Source organism: Athene noctua, chromosome 6 (genome assembly GCF_965140245.1).
Source record: "Athene noctua chromosome 6, bAthNoc1.hap1.1, whole genome shotgun sequence".
NCBI lineage: Eukaryota > Metazoa > Chordata > Aves > Strigiformes > Strigidae > Athene > Athene noctua.
This window is the reverse complement of record NC_134042.1, coordinates 24620524-24639321: the sequence shown is the minus strand read 5'-3', so window position 1 is coordinate 24639321 and position 18798 is coordinate 24620524. Positions and strand designations below refer to the sequence as shown.

The 18798-nt window shown below is 41.9% G+C and overlaps 1 protein-coding gene across 2 annotated transcripts in view; it reads left to right on the top strand.

The window, feature by feature from the left end:
* The first annotated feature begins 739 nt into the window (after window positions 1-739).
* Window positions 740-18798, top strand: part of BAZ1A (bromodomain adjacent to zinc finger domain 1A) — a 63462-nt gene continuing 45403 nt past the window's right edge. For both annotated transcript variants that reach the window (XM_074909871.1, XM_074909870.1), the window contains exons 1-3: window positions 740-853; window positions 1520-1667; window positions 8178-8456. In XM_074909871.1, the coding sequence (XP_074765972.1) occupies window positions 1555-1667; window positions 8178-8456 (392 nt within the window). In that variant the 5' untranslated portion in view covers window positions 740-853; window positions 1520-1554. The remainder of the gene's footprint in view (window positions 854-1519; window positions 1668-8177; window positions 8457-18798) is intronic.

Sequence of the window (18798 nt, the reverse complement as noted above, 5' to 3'; positions counted from 1 at the left end):
AAGGCACTGTAAATGCATTAGTGTAAAAGAAAACGGTGAAAAATTAATACACTCGTAAAACCATGTAGTCACATTTTCGATGGAGAAAAATGAGGCAATGTTAAAGGGTCCGCGTACAGCTCTTATGCTCGTTTTAATCACATATAATCTCGCTTTGAGCAAACTACATCCGTATGCCCCTGCACGCTGACAGCAGCGTGCTCCCTGGCTCCTGGGCTGTAACTGAGGGAGAAACGTCTCCGGAACTGGGCTGTCAAGCGCCGCAGCCGCGGTGGGTCAGCCCCAGGGAAGAGCTCCGCCGGCCCCGCTCGCAGGCAGGTACTGAGGACAGCGGATCGCTCCGGGGCCGAGCGGCTGGGGGTCGCCAGGGGCTGGGGGTCTCCCAGGGGCTCGGCGGCTCCTCGGCGACGGTTTCGGAAGCGCTGGCAATGCCGGCGGCGGGAGGCTGGGCCGCCCCTCCGCGCCGCCCGTAGCCCGGCACGGCACAACCGGCCGCACCGCGCAGAAAGAGCCGCCTTCCCCCCCGCGGGCAGCCGGCCTGGGCCCACCCCCCGCACCGGAGATCTCCGGCTGATAATTCAAAAATGGAGGATGCGCCCTCTCAGCCATTAATTAATAATGTAGCTCGCTGTCTTCCTGTGTGACACACGCTGGAAGGCACCGAGCGGCCAATAATGATGTAGGGGAGAGCAGGGGAAGGCTCCTCCCCGCAGCTCTTCCTGATTGAGGGCTTGAAGAAGTAGATCAAAAACTTCCCAGGAGCCGGGGGGGGCAGAGGAAAGGGGAGAAACGCGGCGAGGGGGACCGCGCTTCGCACCGGCCGAGCAGCGAGGGCAGCCTGCGGCCGCACCAGGTGGGCAAGAGCGGAGGGAGCCCCCCGGAACCCCTCGCTGCGCAGGCCGAAGGGCGGGCGGCGGGTGGGTAGCCCCCGCACCGTCCCGCAACGACGGAGCCGGCGGCGACCGGTCCGGTCCGGTTCGGTCCGGTCCGCGCGAGGACGCCCGTTAGGCAACGTCCCGGCAGGAGGGAGCGAGGTGGTCGGCGCTGCCCCTCCTGGTGTTTGCTTGGCGGGGAGGAGGAGGCGGAGGCGGCGGGGAGTGGAAGTTGCTGTCCGGCCCGGCGTGTGTGGGTCAGAGGCGGGGGAAGGGGTGACCCGGGGGCAGGGGAGCCGGGGAGGACAAAGCGCGGCGGCGGCGGCCGGGGTATCCCCGAGCCGAGCACGTTGCGCGGCTGGGGCGGGGGGCGCCGCCTCCGCCCGTCGCTCGGCGTCATGGCCCCATTGTGAGGCAGAGGGAGGCGGAGGCGGGAGGAAGGATCCGCCGTTCTCTCCGCGCGCAGTCCCAGGCAGGCAGCGGCGTGTCAGGCACACAAAAGGCCGCCGCGCCGCCGCCGCTTTCTCCGGCTCCTTCTCCGGCTCCCCGGGGGGGAGGGACACGCCGGGCCCGCTCCCTCCTCCCTGGGCCGGGGGGCGCCGCTGCCCGCACGCACACCCTCCTTATTTTATTTTTTCTCCTCGAAGCGGGTCCCGGGGCAGGAAGAGCGCGGAGCGGGGCGATGCCGTTGCTGCACCGAAAGCCCTTCGTGAGGGAGAAGCCCCCCGCCGACCTTCGGCCGGACGAGCGCGTATTCTACTGCAGGGTCACTAACGAGATCTTCAGGGACTACGAGTAAGAGACAAGCCCCGTGTCCGTGTGTCCGTCCTGCCCCCCCCCCCCGGCGGCGGGCGGGGAGCGGTTTAACCCCCGAACGGCTGACACCTGGGCGGGCGGGGAGGGGATTCCCCGGCAGCGCCGCGGGGAGCCCTGCCGGGGGGGGGGCGGGAGGGGGGGCGCGGCTGGCGCCGAGCCTGTGCCCTCCCGAGGGGAGGGGGGGAGAGGGCGGATCTCTCGCCCGGGCAGGGGGAATCCCTGCCCCTCCTCGGCCAGGGTATCCCGCGGCCCCCTCCGCCCGCGGGGAAGGAGGGGTCCCGGCTCCTTCCCCCCCTCCGCGGCGTGGCCCCCGTGCCCCTGCCCCCGCTGGGGAAGTGAAAGTTGCGCGTGTGGGAGGCGGCGGGCGGTAACAGCCGTCTGCCGGGCCCGGGCTCTCCCCCGCCCCGCCGGCAGCCGCGTGTTGGCGGCGGACGGCGCTAGGCCGCCGCGGAAGGGGCCGCGCTGGGCCCGGGCTCCGCGGGGCAGCGGGACCGTCCGCCCGGCAGCGGGACCGCCCGCTCTATTGTTGTGGCAGCGGCCTGCCGGGGGGGCTCGGCTCCGGCACCCCGGCCCGGCTGCCCGGCCGGCTCCCGCCGCCGTTAACCCCTCGCTGCCGGGCCGGGGTGCCGGAGCCGCCGCGCCGCCCAGGGCCGCGCTCGCCCCGCCCCGCGGGGAGCCGCCGGCTGACCCGGTTGGAAATGGCTGGCGGGCCCTGCCAAGCGGCACGGCGCGGCCCGGGGGCCGCTGCACCTGCCCGACGGGGCGCGGGTCCCGCAGCCGTCGCCCTCCCTTCCCGGCCGGGCGTCCCCGCCAGGGGTTAAACCCGGCCTGAAACCGAGCGGGCACACCTGTCCCCTCAGGAGCACTTTTTCTCCTCAGGATTTTGGCCTCTTTCTGTCCCTTCCTCATTATTTTTATTTTTTTTTTTTTTCCTTTCGGCACCGTGTGTAAAAAGACCAACGGTAATCGTGAAATGGTTCTTAACCGTTGAAGCCGTATTGCACGGGTAGTCCCGAACTTGCTGCCGCTTACTTTCTCGTTTTTAAGAACAATGAACAGAAAGTATTCAGCGAGACGTTTTTCAAAAGCCAATAAATGTTTGTGTTTTCACCCCCAGTCTGATCCAGCACCATCCCCGCCTACAAAAAGGCCTTTGCATCCAAACTTTTTTAAAAGACATGCAGACTAATGAGATTAAATCTGAAATACTTTTCATTTGCAGCATATGAAATTAGAGCACACCTAGATCTTTTTCGTGTTTAGACTTGTTTTTCTTACTCAAATACACTTCACCTAATAAAATTTTAAGGCAGTTGGATTAGGTAACTTTGGAGGGTAATGCCTTACTGTTTCCTGGATGATATACTTTGGGGGGGTGACGGGGGTTCTTGAACGTTGGAAGTTCAACAAGGAGTGTTTTCATTATAGGGTGTATAAGAACCTAACGAGCAAGAGCTGACAGCCTCCTGTTTCTGTAGGAATTAAGTCCCCCTCCCCCAGCTTCCAATATTTTGAAAGCTGCTTTTCTGGTTACAATTAGTATTATCACATAATTAGATGACTCTCCTGTGTTTGTTGACACTGCACTGAAATACGTTTCAGGTACGTGTAGTCTTGCTAAAATTTCAGCATGAAAAGTATCCTTTGAAAGCATCTTTCTGCTTTCAAAGAGTTTGTAGAATATTTTAAGTACTCTGACAGACTTATTTACACTGCAGAGATGTCACTAAGAAAAAGTATGAAAGACCAAATTCCATATTTAACCAAAGTTTACAAATTAAGGGGTAAATTTAGACTTCTGTTCACACAGGCGATCTCTAGAAATGTCAGTGGGTGGTTAGCTTAGAGGTCAGGGCTTAGAATATGGTATTTAGGAAAACTCTGCTACGCTTGTTTTTTGTGTATGTGGGGGGCTTAATTCTGGCTTTTTTGTAAGGTGGGGTAAAATTTGTGTTTCGGATTAAAAAGTTTAGGTTTTGTTTTGGTTTTTTTTTTTTTTTTTTTACTGAGCGAGGTATCCTGGCACAGATGAGTAAATTTAGATTGTTAGTTGTTTGTGGCATAATCTACTGGAGATCATAGGGTCATCTTTCAGCAAGTTTTAAAGATGCTGTTGGTTGCAAAGTGATGCTTCAAATTGCTAATGTCTTCTGAAAACATTTCCCATTTCTTTGCTTAAGCAAGGGCAATTAGATTAATAGGGATAGGGAGGGCCCACTCTTTAAAAATTGTATTGGCTGTTTCATGAAAGAAAACCATTGTCTAAATCAGGCTTCTCTGAATCTACTTTTGCAATAGCAATTAAAATTTTTTGAGGGGAAAACTTAAAAATTATAGAGTCTGAATAGATTAAGTGATCTGTATAGAAATATATGGTAATCTGAATTCACCCCCTTCCTCAACTATATGAATGCTTTTAATTACTACAAATGGTTAAGACTTAAGTTGTTTTCTTGTTTGTTTTCTTGTTGTTGGTTGGGGTTTGGTTTGGTTTTTTACAGAGCACAAGCTCAGTGTTGAAAAGCCGCTTTCATGCCCATGGCAGCTTTCGTAGAGATGAACACAAATCATACATTAGCATTACTCTTCTCTGTATAAGAAATCATTATGCTAATGCAAGGAGAATTTGGCAAGACTTGTATTTTGTAAAGTGGCTTTCCCGTTAAGAATGTATTTCCTTTTTAATCTGAAATACCATCGCATAATTTTGTAACCCTTTAAAGGGGGGTGCAGTGAGGTGGCAGTGTTCAAATGTATTTATCAGGAGTAACAGGAACTGGGGGGAACTGATGTTCTTCATGCTTGGTGGTAGTCCTGGTTAGAGGGACAAACCAACAGAGTCTCCAGATCCATTGCAGAAGCTGGAAAAGAAAGTACAGGGATGCATGGGATGCATGAGAAACACATTAAACCAGTGGGATCTTGCCACCAGTCCTTAACATGACTTTCATGACTTAACATGACTTTCTTGTATTTCACATTTTAAAATATATACTTAATCTGTTTACAAAAAGAACAGACACAACCCCCTCCCCCCATCTTATTTTCAATATATACTAAGAAAATGAATGAAAGTAAATGATTGGAAGTGAACATGTTCTTGAAACACACTAAAGTACAGTAGATCTTGGACTCAAGGGGAATACTTGATTAGTTCACGCAAAAGGTATCTGACATTTCTAGGATGGATTTTTATATCAATTGCAAGTGCAGTCAGCACAGAGATTGCAAGTAGTTTATTTCTTAGGTTCTGTTAATGAACTGCCTCCTACCAAATACCTACCAAGTAGCAGTATTAAACTACTTCTCGGTGATTTGCCGATAATTTTGCCATTTTCCTTACCTTGCATAGAAAATTAATTATATAATGTAAATGAAAAAAAGGCATCCAGCTGAGATGTCAGCCTTAATTACTACTACAAAGACAACTCAGCTTTTAGTCTCTGCTCCTTGAGTGGTTGAGCTGATGTGGACATCTTCACCAGGGTGCTGCAGTCCCATTTGACTTCTCAGAGGCAGAGGGGACCATGAAAGTGAGCTTTGTGGACATGTTTTGTATGAACTTCCTTCTCCATGTTGTCAAGAGTTACAGAGATCTTGAACCAGTAACTGTAGAACAGAAGATTGTAATACCCTAGATGAAGATGTAGATAAGGCTTCAAATGTGACATAGCAGCAGATGTCCTTGCTGTTGTGAATTTTAAGTGGAATGTAGGATATGATAAAGTGCATTACCACTCTTTAAGTAAAGACAAAGGGTATCACTGCTGCTGCTACCCTTCTTTTGGTTTGGTGGCTGTTGTGTCTGCTGTTTGTAAATCTTTTTGTGATAACTGACGTGCACCAGAGAGAGACAGGGACAGAAGGAGTACTACAAATAACATTTACTGTTACACTGTTGGGATTTTGTTTGCTCTGCTCTCTCAAACCAAGTTAAAGTGAGATTGTTAAAACATTGCAATAAAACTGTGTTAACAGACTAAGCCACAGATGGTTTTGATGTGCTGTAGGTAATGACTAGCTAAAGACATAATGCTTTCAAAATAAAATGTAATTTTTTTTGCACTTTTTTTTTTTATTCCTTGTAAGTTCATGGGGAGGGAGGAATCCACACAAAACAAAAGAGGAAATGAGGGAGAATGAAACTAGATGCACAAACTACTCTTGTATGCAAATGGAAAAATCTTTTTCTCAAGTATGTTTCAGTTACAGTAATCTTAGAAAATTGCACTTGTAATAATTATAGATTAAAAATTTTTAGAGGAGGGTTTGTTGGGTGTTGGTGTTTTTTTTTTTTTTTTTTGTTACGTTTTTTTCCCTGTAAGTTCAATGCTGTTGCTTTAAATAGCATGACTGCCCGGTGTTCCCTCACAAAGAATAACAGCAGCTCTTAAAGGGACACTGTCAGTGTCAACGTCAGTCTCTCCCTCCTGCTTTGCTCTCTCTCCCTTCCCCCCCTTCATAATTTAAAAAAATTATGTTCTGGTACACTTTTAAATAACTCTTAAGATGCTTTTCTTTTGCCTGGCTAAAGATAATTATCAAGAACTTATTCGATGAGACACAAAAATTTATGTAGAGAGTCACAGCTGCATGAAGATTTGAGTAAATGTTTCTTTATCCATTGCAGTCAGTAAGACTACTAAAAATTATTGTGAATCTAATACAGAAGTATTGAAATGTAGGGCAGGAAGAGACCTGAGGAGATAATGTTTTATGTATTCTATCACCTTAAAAAAAAAAAGACAGATTTTTATCTAATGTGTTCTTTAAAATGTTTAGGTAACTAATCTATACCTTAAAGATACTAATCCACTGTGGTTTTCAGGGAAAAAGAAAAAAAAAGAATATTCTGTCCTATGCACAAAGGATGACTGACAGCTATCATCTTCGTATATTGAAGAATAATTTATCTCATTCTCTCTCCTTTGTTCTTCTCCTTTTCTTGTTTAGAGTAAGCAAATTGAAATTATTGGTTATGACTTATGAATGTTAGACCCATGTACTGTCAAATATATTGAGTAGATGCAAGTGATATAAAAATCTCTAATTTTGCAGCTATTAAATATTATTCAGATAACATATCTTCTCCTCGTCTGTCCTTTTCACCTTCTCACAGCTGATGTTCTTCCTAAAGCATCTTTCTCTCACTCAGAGGAATACTGTGCTCATACAGAAAGGATTATCTGAGCCAGGACCCTCCATTGTCCTCTATCTGGAATTTCCATTTTAATTTACAAAATGTTATGGTTCATCTGTTCATCTGCAGTGAACATAGTCACCTCCATCAGTCTAACTGCTTCATGTTTTCCAGCTTGAGTTTGCAGGGAGCCTGCAAGAAAAAACTTAGTGTGAACTCTCTAACCCTGTTACTAGAAATGATTTGAACAGTTCTATCCTTTTAAGAATGGGAACACTGCTCGATGTAATTTATTTTTTTTTTAAAGGAATGAAACTTCAGTATAGGTACCTTGGGTTCTGAAAGTACAGTGTGTCTGCCTTGAAATAGCTTTGTTGAACTGATACAAGGCAAAACAAAACTCAGTTTGTCATGTTTTGTGTTGCATACTTATCAATACTAGTCCATTAAGAATTTAAAAGGAAGACAAATAAAAATAATTGTCTGAACTGGCACATATTGAAAGATTACTCTGCTGTTTGATTGCTGATCTATAGTATATGATCTGTTTTAACATGGTTTTGTGAATAGCTACATCTGATTCATCTAGAAGCAGTTTTAACAAACTGCTGTTTTACTGATCCTTGTCAAATTGACTAATGAAACTTCTTTCTTGATTCCAATATAGTAACTAATCAGCAATAACAATACTGTAATTTTAGCATTAATTGGAAATACAGGGAAGGAGGAGAATCAATATTTGCTAATGGAACAAGGGAGGAGAAGAATCTGTAGGGAAAAAATAGTTTAATGCTTTTTCTAAGAGCAATACAAACAGCGAAGGAATAAAAACTATTTAGAGAACTACTTGACATTAATTTTTTTACTTCTTCCATCTTTTCATTTGTGAGCTAGGGCACTCAAAATCTGAAACTTGAACTCAAGTTTCAACATGCTTGTATGATCTTAAGGTTATTTTATGTTTGTACAGTTTTAGACCCTCCTCTTGCAAATATTTGGAAATGTGAGGGGTGTGAGGAGGATATGACACCTATTAAAGTCAGTGTGATTATTCTTATACATAAGGCCTCTTATACGTGAGTATTTGTTTGCAGCACTGCTAGGTCTTGATCCTGTCATTGTAGCCTGCAGTGAGAAGAGACTTTGTTTTCACAATAGCAGTTTACCATGCTGTGGCTAAAAAGTGGTAAATGACCCTGATTATCTATAACCCGTTCGGGAGTAGAGCTGCTTTTGCATTTCAGGCTTGTAAAAGAAATTGACTGCTGTATTAATTGTGAGCAAATTGAAAACGTTACTCAGAACTCAACTGTTTTCTTTCTCTCTCCCCCTGCCCCCTTTCTTTTCAGTGATTTTTTTGAACGCACCATTCTGTGCAACAGCCTTGTGTGGAGCTGTGCTGTCACAGGTAAACCAGGACTCACATATCAGGAAGCACTGGAATCAGAGAAGAAAGCCAGACATAATCTTCAAAGTTTTCCAGAGGCCCTCATCATTCCAGTTCTCTACTTGGCCACCCTTACCCATCGCTCCCGACTTCATGAGATCTGTGATGAAATCTTTGCTTATGTCAAGGACCGGTATTTTGTTGGTGAAACAGTGGAAGTAGTTAGAAATAATGGTGCAAGGTAAGTATATTTAAAAATAAATATTTAATTTTGTTTGGTGTGAGTGGCTTGTGTGTGTGCTTTTTAAAACCAAAAATCAGGATAATAAACTCCCATCAAACACACCCAAAGTGAGGTGTGATGCTTAACCTAGCAATACTGTTACTGTTCCTCCCTATGTTAATTAAGAGTAGGATTGTATTGCTGGGCTTGGTGTCTTTTCCCTTAGTTTAGAGCCAGCTGTGGAGGCAGGACAGCTCTCTCAGGTCTTGATGCTACAGTTTTTTGGTCTGTGTGGTGGGTTTGCAAAGGAATGTCAGTTCCCTGTTGTGAGAAAAGTGGGTTGCTTGTAAAATGAGACAATGAGAAACTAGAGGAAGCTATAAATTTTAAATTATATGAAAGTTTTGATGAAATAATCCAGAATGTAATTAATGATGCGGTATTTTTTGTACTCAGAATGGAGGAACTAGTGAAAGCTTAAAGAGTCGATGAAAGTTCGATTTTTGCTTTTTAGATAGTGGCGGCTATTCTCAGAAGTTGGGAATTAATCATAAAATGTTTGTAATAGGTGATTATCTGGGATTTAGTGTGATGGGGCTTTTTCCCCACTCAGAGTTTATGTTGCATTTACTCTTACACTGATGTATATATTGCAAGTGTTTTTCTTGATATCTTAGACTGATTAAAAACTTGAAAGAATTTTGAGCTTTGGATGCTTTCTTTCTCATATCATTGGTACGTATATTCTGTAGTATAAATATGTTGTTTTACAACATGTAGCTACCTTGAGTCTTTCTTTAAAGAACCTTCTGAGAGAGTACTAGAAGTCCATATTTTGTCTAAATGAGTTTGCAGTCTTACCTGAGGTTTAAAATAGGAAAGACTTAAACATGCTCAACTTGGAAGTGCCTGTGGAATGTGTGCTAAAGAATTTGTGGGTTCAGCTGTTGCTGGGGTTTTTGTTGTTTGTTTGTGGGGTTGTTTTGTTTTGCTTTTTTCAGGAGGAAGGTGCCAGCTTACACTGCAGAGTGGATGGGGCACAACCTATTGTCTTTTGTGGGTAGCCTGAGGTCTTGACATGTAATCTGGTGTGTATTGAGTGATAGGAGGAGACTGGTTCAAAATGGTCATTGGAGAACACAGTTACTCTGTATGAGACTTTTTAGTGACTCATCCAGATCTTATTTAAAGCAAATTTTATGCTACACCAGGAAGAAAAATGTTGATGTACTGCAGGAGTTAAGTTGTATGAGTATGTACATAGTGTCAGCAGAGCTTTCCATTTCTGCCCTGTTCTATTCCTTTCAACCAGTGAAGTCCCAGTCAGCAAAGCCAGGACAAGAACAGTGGAGCAGAGTTGATGCTTTCTGTACAGACAACCTACATCCAAAGTTTGTTTCTATCTTTCTGATCTTCATACTCATCTAATGACTAGACTTAGGTTACTATTACAGTCATTTTGCTTAAAGAATGTTTTATTTTCTTCCTTTTTTAACTAGAAACCTGAATATTATGAACTGTCTGTGTAGCTCAGCTGTTGGTTTTCATTTGCTCAGTGAAATGTCTTTGTTTTCTATCTTTGACAATCTTGTCAGTTTCCAAACTAATAGCAAAAAGAATGCTTTAGAACTTTTTTTCCCCAGAAGCACCCCTCTTTTCCCTTTTCTAAACTTTTCCTTAAAGTATTTATGTGTCCGCATCTTTGCTTTTCGAAACTTAAATGAAAAGTAGGCTTATATGCAATAAATACAAGTCTGTCTTGGTTTTTTCTTTGTCTTTTGAAATTCAGAATCCTTTTCACTTTTCTTTTTAGACCACTATAAACCGGTTTTTAAGTTTTCCCTAACAAAATGGTTTCTACTTACCATGTAAGCTAAATTATGTTCAGATAAAATTGTGATGATTATATCTCATCAGTATCATGCTATCATTTTTTTTTTACCAGCCTTTAATCTTGTTGTCTATTCAAAATTGTGTTGAGAATATATGTCTGACAATTTTGTGTTTGTTTCACTTCTGCAGTTCAAGATATTAATAGGATATAAGCTAAATTTCTTAAGCTGTTGGGGTGGGCTAAATATCATTCAAAGTACTGAAGATTTAGGTAAAATCTATTTCCATCGAAAATTAACCTGCTAGAGATGGTATGTTTTAAAACTACATAAGTATAAATTTGTGTCTGGTAAAAGGAGGCATAAAAAATTTGCCTTAGCAGATTGTATGCCACTGATATTCTAGACAACTGTATAGCAGAAAGCTAGTTCAGATCTTTAATACTAAATCCAGGAAACAGTGCAAATAACATAGTAATACAGAGGGATTTTTATGCGTAGAGATACATCATTAAAGAATACAAAGTGGAAGGAGGAGAGGCATAGTTATTCTTCTGCCCAATTAACAGTTGACTTTGACCTATATTTTAAAGTACTACAGTGGGATGAAGTATACCAACTTGTATTATTTGTAAATAACACGGCTGTTCAACAGAGTGATTTGTGTGTGTTTGTCCTGTGCAGCTATGTTTCTGTGATCTTATCTATCAGAAATGGTCACAGTCCATCTATATTGTAATAGCATCCTATGAGACCAACAGAATTTGGCAGATCATAGAAACCCAGTTGTGTCATGGTGTTGTAAACTCTTCCACTGCATTTATGTATGAAGTTTTTTGCACATGTAACGTCAGCAGGATCATTTATCTGAGTTCCATGCATCGATCATTTAATGCAAAGTCTACGGCATAACGCATGTGTAACCAAGGGTTGCTCAAGCAATTTAAGAATCAATATTTTACTTCTCCTAATGTTGGGCATGTAATATTTTGGTAGGATAGATTGCTTTGATGCAGCTTGCTATATTTTGAGCAAAGTAAATGGGAGGGAACAGAAACACTAGAATAGTATTTTGGCTTAATGTAAATTTTGTCTTGAGCATATGCAGTAGTCCATTGTAAGCAATGGACTGCTGATCTAGAAAGAGGAAGGGGACAAGTGCTTTGTGCAGAGGTGAGACAGAAGATGGTTTGTTTGGGGTTTTTTTGAGACTGGTGGTTCTTGTATCCAGTGTGTGTATTCTGCTTGTTGCAGAATCTGATGTCCTATTGCTTTTCTGATCTTATGTCCCTATTAGGCTCTTCTGGTTTCTAGCCTTTTGTTGTGCTGCTCAGTTTTGAATTTCGCTGCTTCTGCCTTGTTGCTGAGGTCTGGTAGGAGGAACTCAGTGAGTCTGGGAGATACTCTGTCTTCCTGTTGTTTTGGTATGTCTGGTGTCAACAGCCTTTATCAACCAGAAATTGCAGAAAAAGCCCCCCAGTCCTGTGATGTGACTTGTTCAAGCAGTCTCTGAAAATGATGTGTACAATTTGATAATCTAGTAGAAGCAACAAGGAGATAATTATGCTTGCTCTTTAACTCTTTCAGATGATGTATTGATTAAAAATGGCTGGCTTTTTTGGTTTGTTTGTGTCCAGCTTTTTTAGACAAACCGGGGCTGACTTCTTTTGAAAGTGGCTGCTGTGCTATCTTTAAAACATGAGATGCTTGGGTTCCCAGTTAAAGAATCATTGTTGTGTAACATTTTTGTAGTACTGCCTTCATAAAATACAAAATTATTATTTGAAACATCAGTCAGAAACATAATACAGACAGAAAACTTAATGTCAAATTAAGTTTGAGTTGCCAGGGAATTGAACACAGCTGACACTGTAAGAACTGTGATTTAGAATGTCAAATTGCTGTTTATGGAAAGTAGTTTATTGAAAAAGGCATGGAAATTATTTGAGATTTTGTTGGAGGGGGGAAATTACAGCAATATTTCATGTTAACCATGCCCAGTTGAGATGTAAAATAAGCAACTAATGTTTTTAGTTCACATTTCATTGAAGCAGAGGAAAAATGTTGACCACATCACTGGAATTGCTTCTTATATTTGCTCTTCAAAACTAAAAGTTTAACACCCATATGTTACTAGTTGGCCTTTTGTTCTTTCCATAAGTAGTGGCATCTCTTGCAGTAACCTGTCCATTTGTTGCTGTCTTAGTACTGTGTTGTATTATTGGTACTTGTGAAATTGATTTTCAACATCTTGGCATCTGAAGTCAGTTATCTGGAAGTTGGAACTATGTGGTGTGGAAGGCGTACCTGAAATAACCTCAGTGAATGCCTCAGACCAACCAAATAAAACCTACACCTGTATAACTCTCACAGCTGTAGGACCTGTTCCTTTCTACTTACAGTCAGTCGTGTGTTGCTTTTAAAAATTTATTATTTTAATTTATCAGAGGAAAAACTAGATTTAAAGCATGTATAAATAATGAGTTGTGATTTGTCATCAGTGTTGTGAGACTGGATGTTATCACATGAAATAATGGCTGTCTTTATTAGGGTATACAAGTGAGCAATGCAATAATTAGTTAATCTGTAAAGGTTGCAGTCTGACTTGAGCAGTGAAAAGATCAGAGGATTCAGGTTGGACAACTCTATTAGTTCTTCAGCTCCCCCTTTCCTTAAAAATAGCTTATGTGAGGGTACCTTCATTTCCCGATCGAGGGTAGAGGACAACCAGTTGTTGTCCAACAGTTAGTACGGAACTTAATTAAAAAGTCAACCACCTGCAGACTAAAATAAATTGCTTAAAGATCGTGTATAAGAAGGAAGAAATCATACAGAACATGGCAGATATAAAAAAAGGAATGTCTTTCATTGAATTTGTCCACTAGATGACACCACTGCAAAAGAGTATTTGCCTAATGTCTGTGAGTAAGCAACACCAGAACGCTCTAAGAGAATGCAGTGTTTTTGAAATGCACGTTTCTACAGAACTAGTAGATGAAGTTCTCTGTTAGGAAGATTGCTGCATCTGATCATACATTAGGTATAAATTAGCATCCAGTTAACATTCTTTCTGTGCTCTGAATGATCTGATGTTGGCTAGTGCCAAGCTGGAGGAAACAGATTAATCAAGGAGCAAACTTGTCTGCAAGTGAAACTTCTTTTTTTAACTCATCAACTATTTGGCTGGTGTGCCAGTGCTTTAGGACTGTTCATAGTGGATTAACCACTGCATCAGGCCAATTAAAAGATTTGCATACCGTTTTCATCTCTGTAAGTCTTAACTGGGGCACAGGAAGCATGTTGCTGGCCATGACTATGCCTAGCTGATACGGACTTGGGATGGTAGAAGATAATCCTTGTAAGACATAAGATTATAGCTGATTTCCCATTTTTTTCACTCAAACTGGCAACAAGGTTATTACTTGCTTATATATGTAATATATTCTCAGAACTAGGGTAAAATAAAATAAGACCGCTAACTAGTAAAAGACAGTGTCTTCCATGTTTAGAATTTAACAAGTTACAATGAATTCAAATTATTTTCTAGTCCACCAACAAATTTTCCCCTTTGACATGTAGGCTTCAAAGCTGTCTGGATCCAGAAGCATCAGAGCTAATGTCTACAGAATCAGAAAATTATAGTGTGTTTTTTCAGTCCTAAGGTTTAAGCATAAGTTCCTGCAGACAAAGTTTCCTGCTTTATTTTGAAAGGTGAATTTGAATTCTGGTGGCAAAGTTAGTGTGGTGCTTATGAAACAGCATAGCTGACAGTACTGGAGAGCAGCTCACGTATTCATAGAGCAAGTACTGTTTGCATTTTTACAGCATTGCTGTTTAAGGATCAGTCAGCTCCTGGCCTGGAAAAATCATGTTTAAGGAATTCACTTTCCACTGCCCTTAAGTCTTTCGGGATATAAATGTATTTGTTGGCTAATAAATTTATTTGTATTTGACTAATGGAAGCTATGAGATGATGGTATCTGGGAGAGAACCTGCAACTCCTTTCTTATAGAAAAGACAGTTGTAACTGTCGCTGTTACAACTATTTTTGGGCACTGCCAATCTGTTAGCTCTCTTCTGTGCCCACTCTACCTTTATAAGTGTAAATTTAAAAGTACAGGTTTTGGTTTGGTTTATGTTTTTTTCTGGGTTTTTTAAAATCAGTGGAATACTATGAATGGAAGACTGGACAGTCGAAACAATGCATATACTGGTGTTACTGTTAGTGGTGTTCTAATTCCACAAGAGACAGCTGATGCAGCTACTGTGTATATATGATTCTCTTGTCTGAAGCAAAACCATGCTTCTTACTAGTTTGTTTGAAGCATGCAATCTTACCTGTAGCTTGACAGACAAATGAAGATGCTAAAACTTGAAAACAACGCTCTTGCTGTACTTCAGGAAGCCATTATGTGCATAAAACTTGTCTCCTTGTTGTGTGCTTTGTTTTGTGTGTGCGTTAAACTGTACCAGTTAGCTTCATAAAAGATGTCACTTATTCCTTCCGATCTTGTCTCACTTTTATCTCTAATTACTTTCAAGTGTGTGAGAACTGTTAGGACAAGGATATGAGTTAATGCACTTACCTGACATTTACTTCTTGAAAACTTACTAAAAGCTAACAAAATAGAGTGAGTCTATGGATTTTTGGTACTTCTTGGTTCTTGTGACTATAGCTTTTTGTATTACTGACTGTTTTGGGGTTTTTTGTAGTCAACTAACTTTGCATACTATTAAAAAAGGTGTGCTTTTTAAATTTTGTCATTTGTAAAACTTTCATTTGGGTGTCTGTTTTAAAAAGTGAATTTCCTTTTCCTTCTGACTTACTGAACATTGTTTTCTTTATGTTAAAAGTTGGCTATTAGAATACTGTTAAAAGTATTGCAATACTCCCACCCCATTTGAAACAGCCTTCTGCATCCAAGGGATGGTTTTTGTCTGCTTACTGTAAAGCATACAGAGGCACATTTATAACTCATCTGAGCCTTCACGAGATCTTGTCTTTTGACCTGTAATGAGAACATAGCAGATTGCCAGACTGTTATTTATATCACAGTATTTAGTGCCAGCCAGATCAAAAGCTGTAGTGCAGAATGCTCAGCTAATGGGCAGTGAAAAGTGGTCTCTTCTCTCACAGCTTCCAACTCCAGCCTTTGTTGGATGTAAAGGCCTGCTCAGAATTTGGGAAGAAATTCTCCAAATTAAATCAAAGTGCCAATAAGGTTTTTGCTTGACATCCTGCAATGGCTGGTTTTGGCCCGTTACATAGTGGAGTGAAGCTTGTCTTTCTCCTCCTCAAATTGTGGCTTTCTAGTGCTCCAGCAGAGGTAGATGGAGATACCTGCTTGTCCTGCCACTCATAATAGCTTGTGTGTGTGCTTTTGAATTGCTGAGCTGAATGAAAGAGGAATGTGGCAAGTAAGTTATACTTATCCTTTGTTCTGGGTTTTCCTGAATCACTCTGATCTTGAACTGGCAAGTTTGAAGTATGTACCATGTCTTGCCCTTGTTAGGTGTGTGGTTTCCCTGAAACAGACTCTCCTAGTGACCCAGTATTCATTTGCCTAGATGTCATTTTTTGGTTAGGAAGGATAAAACACTGAGCTACTCAAGAAATGATAGCGTCACAGGGCCTCTAAATGAGGGAGGTCTTACGGCTTCTCCTTCCTCCTCTGCTTTTGCCTGTTGCCAGTATTTGCCTCTTGCACATGCTCTAGTTCTTGTCAGATCCTTCAGTAAGCTGCTTGAAGTAGCTGATAGGACAAAAACTTACCTGGCTCTTCATGTTGGATTGGTTTTGCATTTTTTTGTGTGTGTTAGCAAGTGAATTCAATTTAATGGAAATCAATAAATGATACTGAGCACTGGAGCTACAAAAAGCAAGCACTGCACCAGGTATGTGGCTGGAAGGAGGAATGGCAAGGGAAGGTTTCTTCACTTTTGGCAGTGTTGAACTGTTAAGCCATCTCTGCATCTTATGAAGTAGCACCCTGAGGCTGCAGGTCAGTTTGCTTTTGTACACCTTCAGCCTGCTGATTCCTTACTGTTTTGGAAGTGACAAGGTTCAGTCCTACCTTAAAGTTTTCTGCTAGTTGTGTTAAGCTGCTCTTCAATGCACAGCCCAGAATCATTCTTCTCCAGGGAGGCTGATGGAGCTGAGCTTCAGGAGAAAATAATTCCTGTACTAGAGTCTCCAGTCAGTGTCTCTTGCGCTCAGATTGCTGGAGTCAGTTATGTTCTCTCACCTGTGCAGCTCACCAGCCATACCTAAAATTCATGGAAATCAGTGAAAGATCTCGGTTTTTTTCATCTGAGAGAGAGAAGATGTGCACTAGTACTTTAAGCATTTTAAGCAAATTACATTGGTGATACCTCCTCTGGCTTTGTGTTTAAAACTTTTGGGCTCCTGTTGGTGGTGTTCTGTTTCTTCAAAAAAGAATAGATTTAATCATGCAGGCTGAGCTCTTCTTAGAACCTTTCCCATAACTTAAGAGAACGTCAAAGAGCTTGATTTCTGAGCTGAGCAAAAAATAAAGCTGTGAGCGTAAAGGCCATCCTTGGGACAGGTCAGAAGACCTGTACCCTGTTGATGGTAGCAGCCTGTAGTGCAGAAAGAGGTATGCAAAACTGTGGGAGTACGGGGTAATCCTTTTGCAGGTTTACTGTTCTAGCTTTTGGCTGTCAGTGAGCTGGAGTTGCTGGGACTATTGTGTAAAAGTTCATGATGGCTCTTTTCTCAATTTATCTGATCCTTTTCTGAAGGCCTTTGGGAGTCACTTAGTGTGGCTGTAAGCTTTTTCACATTTATTGTTATTTGAAGAAAGTGCTTCCTGACTGGGGGAGGTATTGGGGTATATATTTATTTACTTTAATGCCTCTGTCTCTTTAGATTGAGGTACCACCAGTTCTTATTTTATGGGAAATAGTGAGTGAGCATGACCTGACTTTGACATAAACTCCATAAAGATCTTAAGGTATCCATTTTAGAAAGTATTTCAAGTAGTATCCTTCATTTGAGTGTCTCACTTGAGCTTTCAGCTCTGCTGTTTCATGTGCCTTATGATCTAAGTTGTAATGTGAACTCAGAGAATGAGGTTATTGAGAAGAGCAGACCTTCATTCGTGCTAGAAGCAGAGTGTCTTTGCCTGTCTTAGCCCAGGGAATTGATTACTGCTAGCCATGACCTGACTGTAGCAAGGCTAAAAAAAAGTCTTCATTTGTAAATTATTATTTTTTTAATGCCAGAAGGAATAGTTGTATCACTTTCTTTAATCCCCTGTCTATCAGAAACCATTAAATTTCATTGGATTATGCTATTATTGAGCCAGGTAACACGTGTTTCACTTGATTCCTTCCCCAAAGATTTGTGGTAATTATTTGAATTAAGGTATAGAGAATGGAGAATCACTTGCTTTGTGTGATAGTTTATTCCATTAGTCATTCTCCCTGTTTAATAATAAAATGTTTTAAAAAGGCACCTCTATTGGGGATTTTGCTACTCACTGAATCAGGTGTATAGAATATATCATTTCCATCCTTACAGAAGGAGATGTGTTACCCTGTAAATTACAGGGCTGTCCAATGGATAAGCAGGTAAATGAAGTGTTGGTAAATACTCAGTGACTAAATACTTACATCTTTTTGTCCAGGAGGATTGATTCTTGTGTGTGTGTTTTAGTTTCTTTGTCCTTTCATGGCATTGGCTAGTGTAGGTCGCGGTGTAGCTTTCATGTGGCTATTTTACGTGATTGCAAATTTAGTGTATATGCGCTCCCTCTAGTGGTCTTGAAATAATAAGCAAATTAGAAAAAGTGTCAGTAGTATGCATTGGTGCTTTTGGTCAATTTCCATCAGAAATCAATTTAAAAGTGTTTTTTAAACTAAATTGTATTCTCTAGGAAGTATATTTTATAATCTGAAACACAAATAATTCCACTAAGAAGTCTTTTATAGCAGGTGATCTTTGTTGGATTTAAAAAAACAACCTAATATACACATTCTGTCATGCAGTCAGCTCCATATTATTTAGTATGAAGGGGATGCAGTGATGTTCTGAATATTGGAAAACCAAGATACTGTAATAATGGACTCTTCTCTTAGGACTCAGCTGGAGTCTGGTTCTGGGCCAGACTTTAATAAGCCTCATTGGACTTGGACTTAGTTTGTGAACCGACACTAGGCTCTGTCTCATTACATACTTGGGTGTTCTTGGTTCTTTACGCAGACTCTGTTTAGATTTGCACAGTTAATTAGCTTGGGCTTCACTCACCAGGAAAACGTGTCTTCCAGCCCCAAACCAGCTAGCTTTGGAAATGGGACCGGCTGCATTGGAATGGCAGCGTGCCTGTGGTCAGCGAGTCCAGCGGACTCAGGCTGCCTCTGCACGCAGGCAGCTCTGGTGTCCCTGTGGATAATTAAGCGGTGGTCATATTGTTGTCTTTAAGAATGTATAAGGATGTTAATAGTTTTGGGTTTTTTTAATTATTTTCATATTTTTTAAAATAACATATTCCATCAGAGCATCCTGG